Source organism: Heptranchias perlo, chromosome 12, assembly GCF_035084215.1.
Source record: "Heptranchias perlo isolate sHepPer1 chromosome 12, sHepPer1.hap1, whole genome shotgun sequence".
In the NCBI taxonomy this organism is placed as follows: Eukaryota; Metazoa; Chordata; class Chondrichthyes; order Hexanchiformes; family Hexanchidae; genus Heptranchias; species Heptranchias perlo.
Genome location: NC_090336.1, coordinates 47318113 through 47333203, shown reverse-complemented (window position 1 = coordinate 47333203; position 15091 = coordinate 47318113). Strand labels below are relative to the sequence as shown.

At 42.8% G+C, this 15091-nt stretch overlaps 1 protein-coding gene across 6 annotated transcripts in view; it reads right to left on the bottom strand.

Moving 5' to 3' along the window:
* Nucleotides 1–2569: 2569 nt before the first annotated feature.
* The window catches only part of bbox1 (butyrobetaine (gamma), 2-oxoglutarate dioxygenase (gamma-butyrobetaine hydroxylase) 1), a 164702-nt gene continuing 152180 nt past the window's right edge, over nt 2570–15091 (bottom strand). For all 6 annotated transcript variants that reach the window (XM_067994076.1, XM_067994075.1, XM_067994081.1 and 3 more), the window contains 2 exons: nt 14050–14216; nt 2570–9127 (listed from right to left, as the gene is read on the bottom strand). In XM_067994076.1, the coding sequence (XP_067850177.1) occupies nt 8967–9127; nt 14050–14216 (328 nt within the window). In that variant the 3' untranslated portion in view covers nt 2570–8966. The remainder of the gene's footprint in view (nt 9128–14049; nt 14217–15091) is intronic.

Sequence of the window (15091 nt, the reverse complement as noted above, 5' to 3'; positions counted from 1 at the left end):
AGGCTCGGACTGCTTCATTATCTGAGGGGTTGTGAATGGAACTGAACACTGTGCAGTCATCAGCGAACATCCCCATTTCTGACCTTATGATGGAGGGAAGGTCATTGATGAAGCAGCTGAAGATGGTTGGGCCTAGGACACTGCCCTGAGGAACTCCTGCAGCAATGTCCTGGGGCTGAGATGATTGGCCTCCAACAACCACTACCATCTTCCTTTGTGCTAGGTATGACTCCAGCCACTGGAGAGTTTTCCCCCTGATTCCCATTGACTTCAATTTTACTAGGGCTCCTTGGTGCCACACTCGGTCAAATGCTGCCTTGATGTCAAGGGCAGTCACTCTCACCTCACCTCTGGAATTCAGCTCTTTTGTCCATGTTTGGACCAAGGCTGTAATGAGGTCTGGAGCCGAGTGGTCCTGGCGGAACCCAAACTGAGCATCGGTGAGCAGGTTATTGGTGAGTAAGTGCCGCTTGATAGCACTGTCAACGACACCTTCCATCACTTTGCTGATGATTGAGAGTAGACTGATGGGGCGGTAATTGGCCGGATTGGATTTGTCCTGCTTTTTGTGGACAGGACATACCTGGGCAATTTTCCACATTGTCGGGTGGATGCCATTGTTGTAGCTGTACTGGAACAGGGACACTGGTAGTGTCCATGACTTCCCACATAGTGCAGGAGGAGCATATTACAGGTGCGAGCTGTGCTGCCATGACTTGCCTTAGATTTACACTGCGTTCACCTCTCAGACTCTCCTCCCACTCTCGGTCTCTCCTTTTATACTGTCCTCACCTCTCGGACTCTCCTCCCTCACCTGTGACGTCGCACAGTAGTTGTCTCTTGTTGCAGGTCTGCTGCTGGTTTTTTTCCCTACTCTCAGTCTTCTGCTGCTCAGGTCCACCGCCGCTCTGCAGAAAAAGTCAGGAAAAGCACGGCAAAGCAGCACCTCCTTCCCCCACTTCACCAAACTCCCACACTCACCAAACTCTCAGCTGATCACTCAGTGCTCTGTTGCACTCTGTGCTGTTGCACGAACAGGCCCCTGTATTTCTACAGTTTGTGACTCAGATGAGTCAGCCCTGCTCCACCTTCAGGAACCAGTTTAATCTTACTACAGCAGCTCTCTGCTGAAGCCTGACAGAAACTTAAAAATTTAAACTTTAAAATTGAACTTAAACAGTTGATAGCAATTAAACTTAAACAGTTGATAGCAGTTAGAATCATAGAAGTTTACAACATGGAAACAGGCCCTTCGGCCCAACATGTCCATGTCGCCCAGTTTATACCACTAAGCTAGTCCCAATTTCCTGCACTTGGCCCATATCCCTCTATACCCATCTTACCCATGTAACTGTCCAAATGCTTTTTAAAAGACAAAATTGTACCCGCCTCTACTACTGCCTCTGGCAGCTCGTTCCAGACACTCACCACCCTTTGAGTGAAAAAATTGCCCCTCTGGACCCTTTTGTATCTCTCCCCTCTCACCTTAAATCTATGCCCCCTCGTTATAGACTTCCCTACCTTTGGGAAAAGATTTTGACTATCTACCTTATCTATGCCCCTCATTATTTTATAGACTTCTATAAGATCACCCCTAAACCTCCTACTCTCCAGGGAAAAAAGTCTCAGTCTATCCAACCTCTCCTTATAAGTCAAACCATCAAGTCCCGGTAGCATCCTAGTCAATCTTTTCTGCACTCTTTCTAGTTTAATAATATCCTTTCTATAATAGGTGACCAGAACTGTACACAGTATTCCAAGTGTGGCCTTACAAATGTCTTGTACAACTTCAACAAGACATCCCAACTCCTGTATTCAATGTTCTGACCAATGAAACCAAGCATGCTCAATGCCTTCTTCACCACCCTATCCACCTATGACTCCACTTTCAAGGAGCTATGAACCTGTACTCCTAGATCTCTTTGTTCTATAACTCTCCCCAACGCCCTACCATTAACGGAGTAGGTCCTGGCCCGATTCGATCTAAGCAGGACAAATCCAACCTGGCCAAATACCGCCCCAACAGCATACTCCCAATCAGCAAACTGATGGAAGGAGTCGTTAACAGTGCTATCAAGCAGCACTTACTCTACAATAACCTGCTCACCGATGCTCAGTTTGAGTTCTGCCAGAACCACTGGGCTCCAGACCTCATTACAGTCTTGGTCCAGACATGGACATGACCTGAATTCTCGAGGCGAGGTGAGAGTGCCTGTCCTTGACATCAAGGCAGCATTTGACCGAGTGCGGCACAAAGAAGTCAATGGGAATCATGGGGATGAGTGACTGGAGTCATACCTAGCACAAAGTATACACCTTAAGTATACTGAGTGCAAAAATAAAGTCTTGGCACCTGTTTAACATTATGATTCAGATGCATTTTTCTCAGGCCGAGCACAAAGATGTCCTTCCACAAGCAAGCCTACAATCCCCATGGACCAAAACACGACCGTATGTTTATCTGGGAGGTTGCACTCACCCTGTTAATATGTACATTGGAAATTATACAGTTATCACCATAAGTTGCAGATTTCTCTGAAGGACAAATAACATTCTACAGACTATATAGCTCAGGCTACAAACATGAATAAAGTTTATTAAATAAATTTTACAGAGGCTAAAGTAAAAATAAAAGCAGATAAACCACAATATTTTTAACCTCACTTACAGAATCTGTTACAATACAATAAAATGTCTTAAGTTCTTGGCTCTGCTTTGTGGTAATACTCTTTTTCACTTTGTGAGACTGAACCTCCAAAGACTCCATCAACTTCTACTGATACAGTGATATAGCAAGAAGGGACATGATTTTAGCCCCCACGATCGGGTGGGTTGGGGGTGGGGGGGCAATGAAAATCCCTGATTTTAGGAGCGAGAACGAATCTCTGCTCCAAGCCACCGACTTGCGCGTTCGACCCAGGTGCATCTGAGTGTGCGCACTTCAGGAAGCCGGAAGTCCTGCCAGCAATTAAAGCTGGTGGGCTGATATTTAAACCATCCATTAAGAGACTTAAAGTAGTTAAAGTGTTCAATTTTTTGTGTATTGAGGCAGGGATAGGAGTTTAACTCTGCCTCAGTGTGTTTCCCGTGGCCTCTGAAAGACGCTATGGAAATGGAGGCGAGTTGCAGCTGGCAGCCATTTGGACCTTTAAGCCAGTGATTGACACATGGGGATAAAAAGTGAGTTTTTGCAGCAGGGCAAGCAGTTCTCTCAGACAAACCTTTGGCTGGGAGTCCTTCGTGTTTAGACTGAGATTTCTTTGTTCACACTCAGAATTCTTGTGTTCAGACATATTAACCTACATTTTGAACCCCTCAAACTGACAACATCAGGATGGGGGGGGCGCAATGGGTGTATTCAGCACTACACCTGAGGAGGAGGCACACGGCGTGCAGTTCTGGTACTTGCAGCTCCACAAGACAGAGGTCCGCCACGAGGACCTGCAGAAGATCAGAGAGGGAAACGATGGAGGGGCCGAGTACGCAGGAGGCACTACCCGCGTGAGAGGGTCTACAGGCAGTGGCTGAGCTTCCTGGACCTCTCTGAGGAGCAGCGCCTACGAAGTTCAGAGTGAGTCGCCAGGTGGTCGCAGATATCTACACGCTCCTTCATGCTCCCGACTGGGCCTGGCGGCAATGCATCGCCCATGGCAGTTAAAGTCACCACTGCCCTCAATTTCTTCACCTGTGGATCCTTCCAGGGCACCACGGGCGACATCACCAGGATCTCTCAGTTGTCTGTCCATAAGTGTATACGACAGGTCACAGATGGATAGTTTTGCAGGGCCTCCCACTATGTCAACTTCCCCATCGACGACATCAGCCAGACTAAGAGGGCAGTGGGTTTCAACTCTCTGGCTGGCTCCTCACGGGTACAGGGCGCAATTGATAGCACACACGTAGCAATCTGAACACCTCCACATGAGCCAGCACTGTTCATAAACCAAAAGGATTATCACTCGATCAATGTGCAGCTGGTTTGTGACCACTGGAAGAGGTTTCTGCAGGTGTGTGCCAAATTCCCGGACAGCTGCCATGATTCCTTCATTCTATGCTCTTCCAACATCTCGGCGCCCTTCCACGCACAAAACAGACTTAAGGGCTGGCTCCTTGGAGACAAGGGATAACCCCCTGCAGACGTGGCTCATGACACCTCTGAGAAACCCCACCAGCGAGGCACAGTAGAGTTGCAACAACAATCACATCACCACCAGGTTTGTCATTGAACAAGCCATTGGAATGTTCAAGATGTGCTTCCGGTGCCTGGATCGATCTGGGGTAGTCCTTTAGTACGCACCAGCGAGAGTTTGTAGAATAATACTCGTGTGTTGCGTCCTGTACGACATCGCTCAACAGAGAGGGTTGCCGGTGGATGAGGTCACTTGAGAAAAGGTCGGAAATTTTTTTTTGGGTATCCCATGTGCCCATTGACCCGCCCCCCTCCCCCCGCTGACATCCCGCCGCCGTGCTAAAATCAGGCTCAAGGAAACTGATGAGCGATAACATCACTTGCTTATTTGTCTTCTCCTGAAATCTTAAAAGGTGGCACAAAAGGAGATCACAATGATATCTTCACAGTTGAACAAAGCTGTCAGTTACAAGTAGTTTTCAAACCACAGATACGGTTTCATAGCTTTTCCTAATATTCAACAAGACCAAGAGTAGGAGTTAAGGGTTGCTTTTCAGTGGGTCGTGGTGTCCCACAGGATTCATTTCTGGGGCCACTTCCTGATTTGAATATGGGCCTAGAGGGAGTGGTGTTACATTTTGCAGATGATACCAAAATGGGAGGTATAGTTAATTCTTCAGAAGAACAAATGAAGCTGTAAAGGGAATTGATAAGATGGGTGGAGAGGGCTAAAAAGTGGCAGATAGAATTCAACATCTATAAGTGTGAGGTGATTTATTTTGATTAAAAAAATAACGGTAGCAACTATGCTGTGAATGAAAGCAGGCTCGGTGCTGTGGAAGAGCAGAGGGATTTGGGAAGTACAGGTTCATTAAAAGCACCACCTCTGGTTGATAAGGTTGCAAAAAAAGCTAATGGAAGTTTAGGTTTTATCATGAGATATAGAATATAAAAGCCAAGAGCTATTGATGAACCTATATAAAACATTAATAAGACCTCAGTTAGAGTACTGTGTGCAATATTAGGCTCCACACTATAGGAAGGATGTTGAGACTTTTAAGAGGTTTCAATGCAGATTCATGAAAAACTGGCAAAGCAGAGCAGGCCCCAGCGGCTCAAGACCCTCGGAGAAGAAAAGGGCTGATTGACAGCAAGCATGCAGACCACTCCGCCAACAAGGTGTTCAGATGGATAGTCCCCACACTAAGCATCAACCTGTCCCTCTTCCCCTCCCCCCCCACCCGAAATACCAGCACACCCATTCCACACCACCAGTGATTCCTGCCGAAGAGAAGGTGGAAGCGATAGTTTAGATCTGAAGTTATTGAATTAGTTATTGAGGCCAGAGGGCTGCAAGGTGCCTAATAGAAAGATAAGGTGCTGTTCTTTGAGCTTGTATTGAGCTTTATTGGAACAGTGTAGAAGGCCAAAGACGGAGATCGGAATGGGAGTGGGAATTGATATGGCAAGTGACAGGGAGCTCAGGGTCGTACCTGCAGACAGAACAGAGATGTTCGTTAGTAAATGAGTATATAAGTATAAGCCTTGCTGAGTATTGATGGCAACACACTGATGGGCTGATTCTTCTCGCAAAACCTGCTGATAAACCTGAGAAAGATCCAACTTAGGAAATGTCTGTCCTGTATTTAGCTGAGCATGTGCTGTTCAGGCTTGAGCATAGAATATTGTGGGACTTCTGAATCTGATTTCAAAGTCACCACAAATTGTTGTCACATCTGGTTTTAGTACTGGAGCAATGGGCATTGTGATTAACAAAAATTTGCATTGTGATTAATTTTCCTGTAGCATAAATATCCCCTTCTGTTCTCATTTTGTTTACAGCAGGCTGTTGATAGAACACACTTGTTTGCCTGTCCACAATCTCTGTATTCAGTGATGTTGGGTGTTCTTTTTTTCCAATGTTAAATTAGCTGCCACTATATTAAAAAGATCTGAATTACATTTGAGCTGAGCCCCCGCACAATTCTGTCTTAAGATCTTCTTCCAAAAATGTACCAAATTAGTAGTTTTCAGACCGTCTGCTCAATTCAGCCAAAAACTGACTCATCTTACTGCTTTCTCTAGTGGAATTTAAACAATTCTGCAATAACTATGTGGGTGAATTTCCTTGCCATCTTCGTTGTACGTACATGCCAGAATGACGCAGGAAATTTTATTAGCAAGGAATTTCAGGTGGAAGCATTTCCGCTGCTTATGTGCTTTCAAAACAGTTCTCCAATGCATTTTTGCGCTTTCCCACTATCTGCCTGTCGAGTCGCCACAGCCGTATTTGCATATGTGAGAGCCAGTGGCGTAGCAGCTCAAGAGGGTCCTGGGTTTGCGTTATTCATGCACTTGGTAAGTTACATTGAGTTATAAGAGGGGCAGCAGTTGCCAGGATCGGCTGATACAGACGTAAGTGAGGAGTCTCCGACATGGAAGAGTTTGGAGATCTTTGAATACAGATTTCCTAGTTATCTGTTGCTGCAATCTTCAGCCAGACTTGACACTCTGGTTTCTAAGCCATCGTGATGGTTTTTCTAAAGTTTCTATATAGATGCAAGTAGTGCCATGAGGGGGACGGCTGAAATCTTGGCATGTCCTGCTTTTCTGAGAGACGGCAGTATCATGCAGCTCAGACTCCTGGGTGGCTTGGACCTCCTCATCCTCTTCATCACAGTCATCACCTTCCTCTCCTGTACTGACTGTCATTGTGGTGGATCTACAGCAAAGGAGGGCAGAAACCATCAATTCTTTTTGATTGAGGAGACCAAGAAGGGGGTGGAAGGTTGTGGCTGTCTGGTGCTTCACATGGATATCTGGGTGACTTAGTAGATGTTCAGTCACTAACCTGGTGCTGGCAAGATGCTGCCAACCTCGCCATCTGCCACAGCAAGAGCAGGGTACCATCCCACGAGCTCCATGGCCTTCCCCTTGAAGAGGGTGAGGGGTTTAAAGGTGGGGAATGCCTTCTCAGGTGGGCTACCTTTTATCCCGCAAGAAGACAAAGTGAGTGAGGGTGAGGCTAACAGTTGAGTGTTGCCAAGTGGAAGAGCTGATGTAAGAGATGTGGGGGTATTAGGCTGTTCAAACGTTTTGCATGCATGTAATTGCTGTGAGGGAAGCTGGGTAGCCATAGTGCAAGATGGCCAGTTAGATTTCCCCCCTTAAGCAGCGAGCATGGCGAAGGGTTAGTTGTGCAAGTGTTGCTTTCAGATGGTGAAGAGTGTGCTGGTGCTCAGGGTGGGCAAGGAAGAAAAGGCAGCGGTGCCTGGTGTGATAGCTTGTCTCCCCTGCTGTGGATGTGGAACTCTTAGCAGCACTATTCTGCAGTCCTGGGGGTGAGGGAGTTGGCACTCATTTCCAGTGCAATCTCCCTCCAGGTAGCACCAGTGATATTTCTGGGTGGCTTGGTGGTACCCCATACCTAGGAGTCTTTTCGTCCTGCCTTCAATGCCCTCCAGGAGAACTTGGAGATCTGAATTGAGTGAAGCTGTAGGTTCTTCTTCTCTGGCTTGGTGTTATGCCATTCTGCCCTCTGGGACCAGATGATCATTGAATGTTCATAATTCTGTATAAGTATAATAAAACTATTGCAAAGATATATAGCAAAGTTAGTTGAGAGTGAAATAAAAAAGCCAAGCACTGTTCTTCTCTTACCCGAACATTACCCCCCCACCCCCAGTCTGTTGCTGAAGAGCGTGTCGGCTGAAGGTTTGGCATGTCCTGCTGTATTGAGAGATGGCAGTGTCATGCAGCTCCAACTACTGGATGGCTTGGTCTTCCTCGTCCTCTTCACCACATGGATTTTTAAAGGCAGTTCAACTGATTGCACTGGTTTTACACCAATGACTGCACTAATGGGAATGCAAATGAGTAGAACCAAGAAATCTCCATGTAACTCCCTCTGCAGGTCCCTGACAGAATCAATATTTTTTTAAAAAAGAGGCAATAGTAACTCACTCCGAGTAAATTCTAGGCCTACAAGTTTTGGACAGAGATGTTTATTTACCAGTTCATTTAATTTTTCATTTGGTTGAATCAGCTACTAAGCTTCTCAATAAACTATAAAATTGACTTCTACAAATAGTTTGGAAAATAGAGTATTTTCTTTAGCAGGATTGTGATTTTCATTTGCGACAAAATATTTTTCAAGTGTTTGATATATTTGATCCAGTCAGACCCTTCTGTCATTTCTTCAGTCTTCCTATTTATTGCCACATTGTATTTTTTTTTAACATATACGTTCTTGTCATCACATGCAGTGTTTTTACAATGTTTTCACATTTAGAAGAAATACTTGCATTTATATTGTACTATAGTTATATAGTGTCTTGAAGCGCTTTGCACAGTGAATTATTTTTGGAGTACTGTGACTGTTGTGTACGCCAACATAGCAGCCTTTCTGCATCAGCAATGGTTCACAGATTGCAATGAGGTAAATAACCAATTAATCTGTTGATCTGGAAAAACATCCAACACAGGATCTCCATATCACAGTTCACTTTCCAGACTTCCAAACTGGTTCACTCACATGACCAACAACAAAGTGCTAAAACTTGCCTCTGAGGGAGGTCAAAATATAGTGCTCAGCAACCCCAACCCCCAAGTAAGCAATACCTAAGTTAAGTGATAACCTTTGAAACAATAACATTTTCTCCCTCCTTAAGACAAATTACCATTTTAAACCATAACAATATCTTGCTTCCCCAACATGATAATATCTGAAGCAAATGTTGTCAAAACTGTATAAGAAATTTCTCCAAATGCTGAAAATCATCCTTCTATTATAGACCAATAGGCAGTCCAATTAAAACCTTTTTAATATCTAAAGTATTTATTTGTTGCCATACAGTGCTTGCTCCAGGCAACGGAGCCGTGACATAACCTCATCCCAGTTTAAATATGCTCCTTCCAGGTGACGGACGCAACCATCAGTAGACGTATAGCTCCGACGGCCATGTAGTATCCTCCGGTTATCGAAGGTTAGTATATCTCCTGGGATCAAAAAACAGAAGTTTCAAATGACATGTCTCTTTTTTTGTTAAACGCAACCCTATACAGTAAGATTCCAGTCCTGACTCTCTTGTCTAAAGTATGAAAACAGTCATTGGGTTTCATTTAAATGGATGCCACCTCCATTGAAAAGTACTTTGCGTTCTGTTTTTCATCGGTTTGCAAACACACATTGCAAAAATGCAAATCAGTTGAAGCAAGTTTGCGTCACTTGTGTGTGTGATGATCAAACTGAAACATGGATGTCTCTGCTCTCTAGTAAATGTTATTTTAGGTTAAATGGTTTTAAATGAGGAGGAGCTAGTTGGAGGAGTACTTTATTGGTAAGGGATGAAATAACATAAATTGAAAGGGTAGTGGAAGTAATGGAAGGGAAGATGACAGAAGTGGTTTAGGTAGAAAATAGAAAAAGGGTAATAAAGTAATGATAGGCACCTGCTATGACTACCAGTTCAAAGTAAGCAAGTAAACAGTGAGGTAAGGTAATGCGAGAGGCTGCGGGAATTGACAATCATGGAGAATATCATTATCCTAGATTTAACGTAGAGACGTAGGGGCAACCAAGAGTAAGAGGCTAAAGCACAAATATTTTGAAGTAGTGACGGGACTATTTTTGGGGGGCTTTACCAGATAATTTCAGCATACTCTGTGCCAAAGACCATTCTCATTCCCTGTGAACTGAAGTCTGACTTATCTTGCACAATATCCAGTAAAAGATCATTGTCCCTGTTGCAGTAGTTAGCTCCTTGGAATTGACATAAACCCTTTTGTGACCCCCGAATACCATAGTCGAGCCCACCTATGCAAGTTGCCAAGCCCTTTAGCTTAAATTGATTGATTTCAGGATAAGGCAAGCAGTCTGTGTTAAGTGGTTACTACTTTTTGTAATCAAAATGTACTTGCATAGGAATAATGCCTTTTGAAGTGACAACTTTGCACACCAGACAGCAATTTGCATCCTTGCCAACCTGGAGAGAACAAGTTGGCCAATAGGATCTCCCTTAGCGTGCAGAAATTAAATTTCAAGTCTCCAGCCATATCTCAAACTTGGATGTTAAAATTATGTAGATTCATGATTTGAAATGTAAGATAACGATCTATTTGTTACAACTGGTTCTTAACACAGTACTACTGAACTCTAAACATTTGTATTTTTTTTGGGGGGTGGGGGGTGCTTATCACAAGGTAGGTTCAGATGTATGGTCTTCCCATTACAGTATTTAGCTGCTTTTCAAATGAATCAGGGTGGGAGAATAGTGAGTGGGATGTCCCACAACTCGGTGTCGGGACCACTAATTTCTCTATTTTGCATCAATGACTTGGATTCAGAAACTCAAGGCAAATTGGTCACATTTGCAAATGATGCCAAATTAGGAGGGTCAGTGGAATCAGAGGGGGCAGCTCAGAAATTACTGAATGAGTTGGATAAAATATGTCTGTGAGTAGAACAATGGCAGATGAAATTTAATGCAGGGATGTGTAAAGTAATGCACACAGAAATATAAAATGGCCAAGACATACTACATGAATGGTGTTGAACTAGCTAAGGATGAAATTGAAGATGACCTAGAAGTCACGGTAGGCTCAATGCTAAATATGTCCAACGAATGCAGAGCATAAATCCACATAGCCAATAGAATGTTGAACTATATAGCTAAAACAGTGGAATATAGATCAGAAGATGTCTTAATCAAACTCTAGTCAGACCACACCTTGACTTCTGTATCCAGCTCTGATCACTGGTGCACAAGGGAGACATTCAAGCACTGAAGGCAGTGCAGAGAATAACCACGAGGCTTATCCCTAGTGGGAGGTGTTCAAAAAAGAATTTAACGTGATACAAAACCAGTTTATACCCCTTAGGGGCAACAGCACTACTTGCCAAAAAAAAAAACAGCCATGGACGACAAAAGAGATAAGGGACAACATAAAACCAAAAGAAAAAGCATTCAAAAATGCAAAAAATAGCACAGATCCTGGTGGCTGGGAGAGTCACAAAGAACAACAAATGGTGACAAAGCAAATAGTAAGAGCTACAAAAAGGGAGTATGAAAAGAATCTTGCAAGGGATATCAAAATCAACGCACATTTTACAATTATATTAGGAAAAAGAGACTGGTCAAGAGCAATGTGGGCCCCTTAAAAACTGATAATGGTGATATTGTAAATGAAAATAAGGAAATGGCGGACATGTTAAGTAATTACTTTGCATCAGTATTTACAGTAGAGGAAGAAGATAGTATGCCAGACACCTCAAGGAAACTAATTTTGAATCAGGGACGGGGACTCATCATAATTAACGTAAATAAATTAACAGTAATGATGAAAATAATGGCACTAAAGAGTGACAAATCCCCAGGACCAGATGGTTTCATCCCAGGGTTTTAAAGGAAGTAGGTGAGAACATTGCAGAAGCCCTAACTATAATCTACCAAAGTTCTCTCAATTCAGGAACTGTTCCTTTAGATTGGAAAATTGCACATGTCACTCCATTATTTAAGAAGGGTAAGAGAGGGAAACCAGGGAATTATAGACCAGTTAGCCTAACATCTGTTGTCAGGAAATTACTAGAGTCTATAATTGGGGATAGAGTGACTGAACACCTTGAAAATTTTCAGCTGATCAGAGAGAGCCAGTGTGGATTTGTAAAGGGTAGGTCATACCTGCGAACCTGATTGAATTTTTTTGAAGAGGTGACTAAAGTAGTGGAAAGAGGAATGTCTATGGATGATATTTATATGGACTTCTAGAAGGCATTCAATAAAGTCCCTCATAAGAGACTGTTAGCTAAAGTTGAAGCTCATGGAATTGAGGACAAATTATTGACCTGGTTAGGAAATTGGCTGAGCGACAGGAGGCAGAGAGTAGGGATAATGGGCAGGTACTCAAATTGGCAGAATGTGACTAGTGGTGTCCCACAAGGATCTGTGTTGGGGCCTCACCTACTCACTGTGTTTATTAACGACCTAGATGATGGGATAGAGAGCCACATTTCAAAGTTTGCCGATGACACAAAGATAGGCAGCACCATAAGCAGAGTAGATGGAAGTATAAAATTACAGAGAGATATTAATAGATTAAGTGAATGGGCAAAACAATGGCAAATGGATTTCAATGTAGGCAGGTGTGAGGTCATCCACTTCGGACCTAAAAAGGATAGATGAGAGTACTTTCACAATGGTGAAATGCTCGAAACAGTGGAGATTTCGAACAAAGAGACTTTGATCATTAAAATGTCATGGAAAGGTACAGAAAATAATCAAAAAGGCTAATGAAATGCTGGCCTTTATATCTAGAGGACTAGAATATATGCGGATAGAAGTTATGCTACAGCTATACAAAGCTCTGGTTGGACCACACCCTGGAGTACTGTGTTCAGTTCTGAACACCGCATCTTAAGAAGGATATATTGGCCTTGAAGGGAGTGCAGCGTAAATTTACTAGAATTATACCTGGACTCGAAGAGTTAAAGTACGTGGAGAGATTACACAAACTAGGGTTGTATTCCTGGGAATTTAGAAGATTAAGGGGTGATTTGATGGAAGTTTTCAAGATATTAAGAGGAACTGATAGGTCAGATAGGGAGAAACTATTTCCACTGGCTGGGGTGTCTAGGACTAGGGGACAAAGCTTAAAAATTAGAGCCAGGACTTTCAGGAGTGAAGTTAGGAAACACTTCTACACACAAAGGGTGGTAGAAGTTTGGAATTCTCTTCCACAAATGGCAGTTGATGTTAGCTCAATTGTTAATTTTAAATTTGAGATTGATAGATTTTTGTTAACCAAAGGTATTAAGGGATATGGGGCTAAGGCGGGTATATGGAGTTAGGTCACAGATCAGCCCTGATCTCATTGAATGGTGGAACAGGCTTGAGGGGTTAAATGGCCTACTCCTGTTCCTATGTTCCTATGGTAATGGTCTGAAGTTATGAGGAAAAACTGGAGAAACTTGGGCTCTTCAGCCTGGACAGGATAAGGTTGATCTTCAACTTGCTCTCCGGGCATAAAACTGGTGTGGATCCGATGCCTGTGATAGAAACCACCCAATTTTTATTCCATTAAAATCAAAGGAACTAAAATTTGGGCAGTTTCTGTAACAGAGGTGGGGGTGGGTGGGGGTGGGTGGGGGGGGGTGTGTGCGATCTGCAACGATAGTTTTACACCCAGGCGGTAAGTTGAAGACCTACCCTGATGTGTCTGAAAGATGATCTTCTCAAGGTGTATATAAGATAGTTAAGGGAATGGAAAAGTTAAATCCAGAGTACCATTTGAGTAGAAGAAGGGAACACAAATTCAAACAAGTAAAAGGCAAATTTAGGACTAACATCAAGACGTTCTTCACATAAAGAGTGATCAATGTATGGAATAGTTTTCTTATGATCTCATGAATCCAGTGTCATGGCATCAACCAGCCTTTCCAGCAACCTGTATTAACTGCTTTTCATTCTCTGTGAAGAAATATTTCTTGACATCTGTCCTAAATTTGCTCTTCACAAGCTTGATCCTGTGTGCTCTCATCCTGCTATCATGGCATATAATAAAGCATTCCGATGGATTTACTTTCTGTACCTCTTTAAGTATCATAGAATCATCTATAAGGTCCTCTCCTAGATATCTCTTTTCAAGGCTGAAGAGTTGCAGCATAGCTCTTCCCTCTTGATACTGGGGATCAGTCTCATTGCTCTCCTCCCATTAAAATTGACCTCTACGTTTCTGTAAAAAACTACAATTCTTCAACTCTTTCCTATAGCTGAACTGGAATTAATGTTTTAAAAAATGCAATTAAATGTCTGAATAATGGGATTGTGTACTTCATGATTTGAAGTCCCATGCATTGCTTGTTGAACTTGCAGCACTCTTACCTTTTCTGCTAGAAATTTCTGTTACCATCTGGTTAAGCTTACCTGCTTCCATTTTGAAAGTGACCAAGTTTTCCGGCTTGTACATAAGATTCACAAATTCCTTGAGAGCAGACAGGTATGGGTGCACCTGTTCTACAGGCATATCTAAGATTGAGTCCCGAGTAGCATTGTTGAAGTTAATGTGAACAACCTTCCCTTTATGATCCAAACTATATAAAAATGAGGGGAAAAAAAAGGCTTTTTGGAACTGCTTCACTGGAATCTCTTCAAATAAACTTTTGCTTTGTAAAATAAGTTCTTACCCCATAATTATAGAATTTTTCATCTACATTTTGCCATCTACATTTATATATACTAAATCAAAGCAAAGTATTTATGGTCAAGTGTATAACAGCTCTAAGATCAAATGGGACAACATTTAAATTAAATTTGATTTTGCTTTGTTGACAAATTTAGACTTGAGTATTAAGTGATGATTATAATGAATGCATCATCATGATTCTTGAAGTCAAGACTGAATACCTGAAATAAGTATATAATACCCTTACATGGCAGTATCTTGATTGGTTTATTTATTACCATAATGTATTCCATTCCCAGTATCAGGCTCTTACTGCCAGAGCAAACTCCCCCAACAAATGACTTCTTCAACATTTGCAGGACAACTGAATTCCATCCCGTACCCCGCAGCTCACCTGTCTCTTCCTCACACTTCTGTCAAACCTCTGTTTTCCTCGGATCTCTTTCTCCCTTTTCACAACAGCCTATTTAAGGCCACTTCTATCTCCAGTTTTCTCCCTCCCTGTATTCTGCCTCCACTCTTTATGCCTGCCTCTGGTTTCTCCTTCCAACACTGGTGTTGATTTCTTCCTCCTTCCCGCCACCCCCGCCCCTCCCCCTCTCTCAGTTGGGGCAGTTTTTTCCAGAATGGTTCTTTTGGTTAGTGTAAAAAGAAAAATCATAAGACCAAGGAATATAAAAAGAAATAGTAAAGTATTCTACAGACACATAAATAACAAAAGAAAAATCAGGATAGGGATAGGGTCACCAAGGGATACACACGATAAACTTACAGGTAATGACA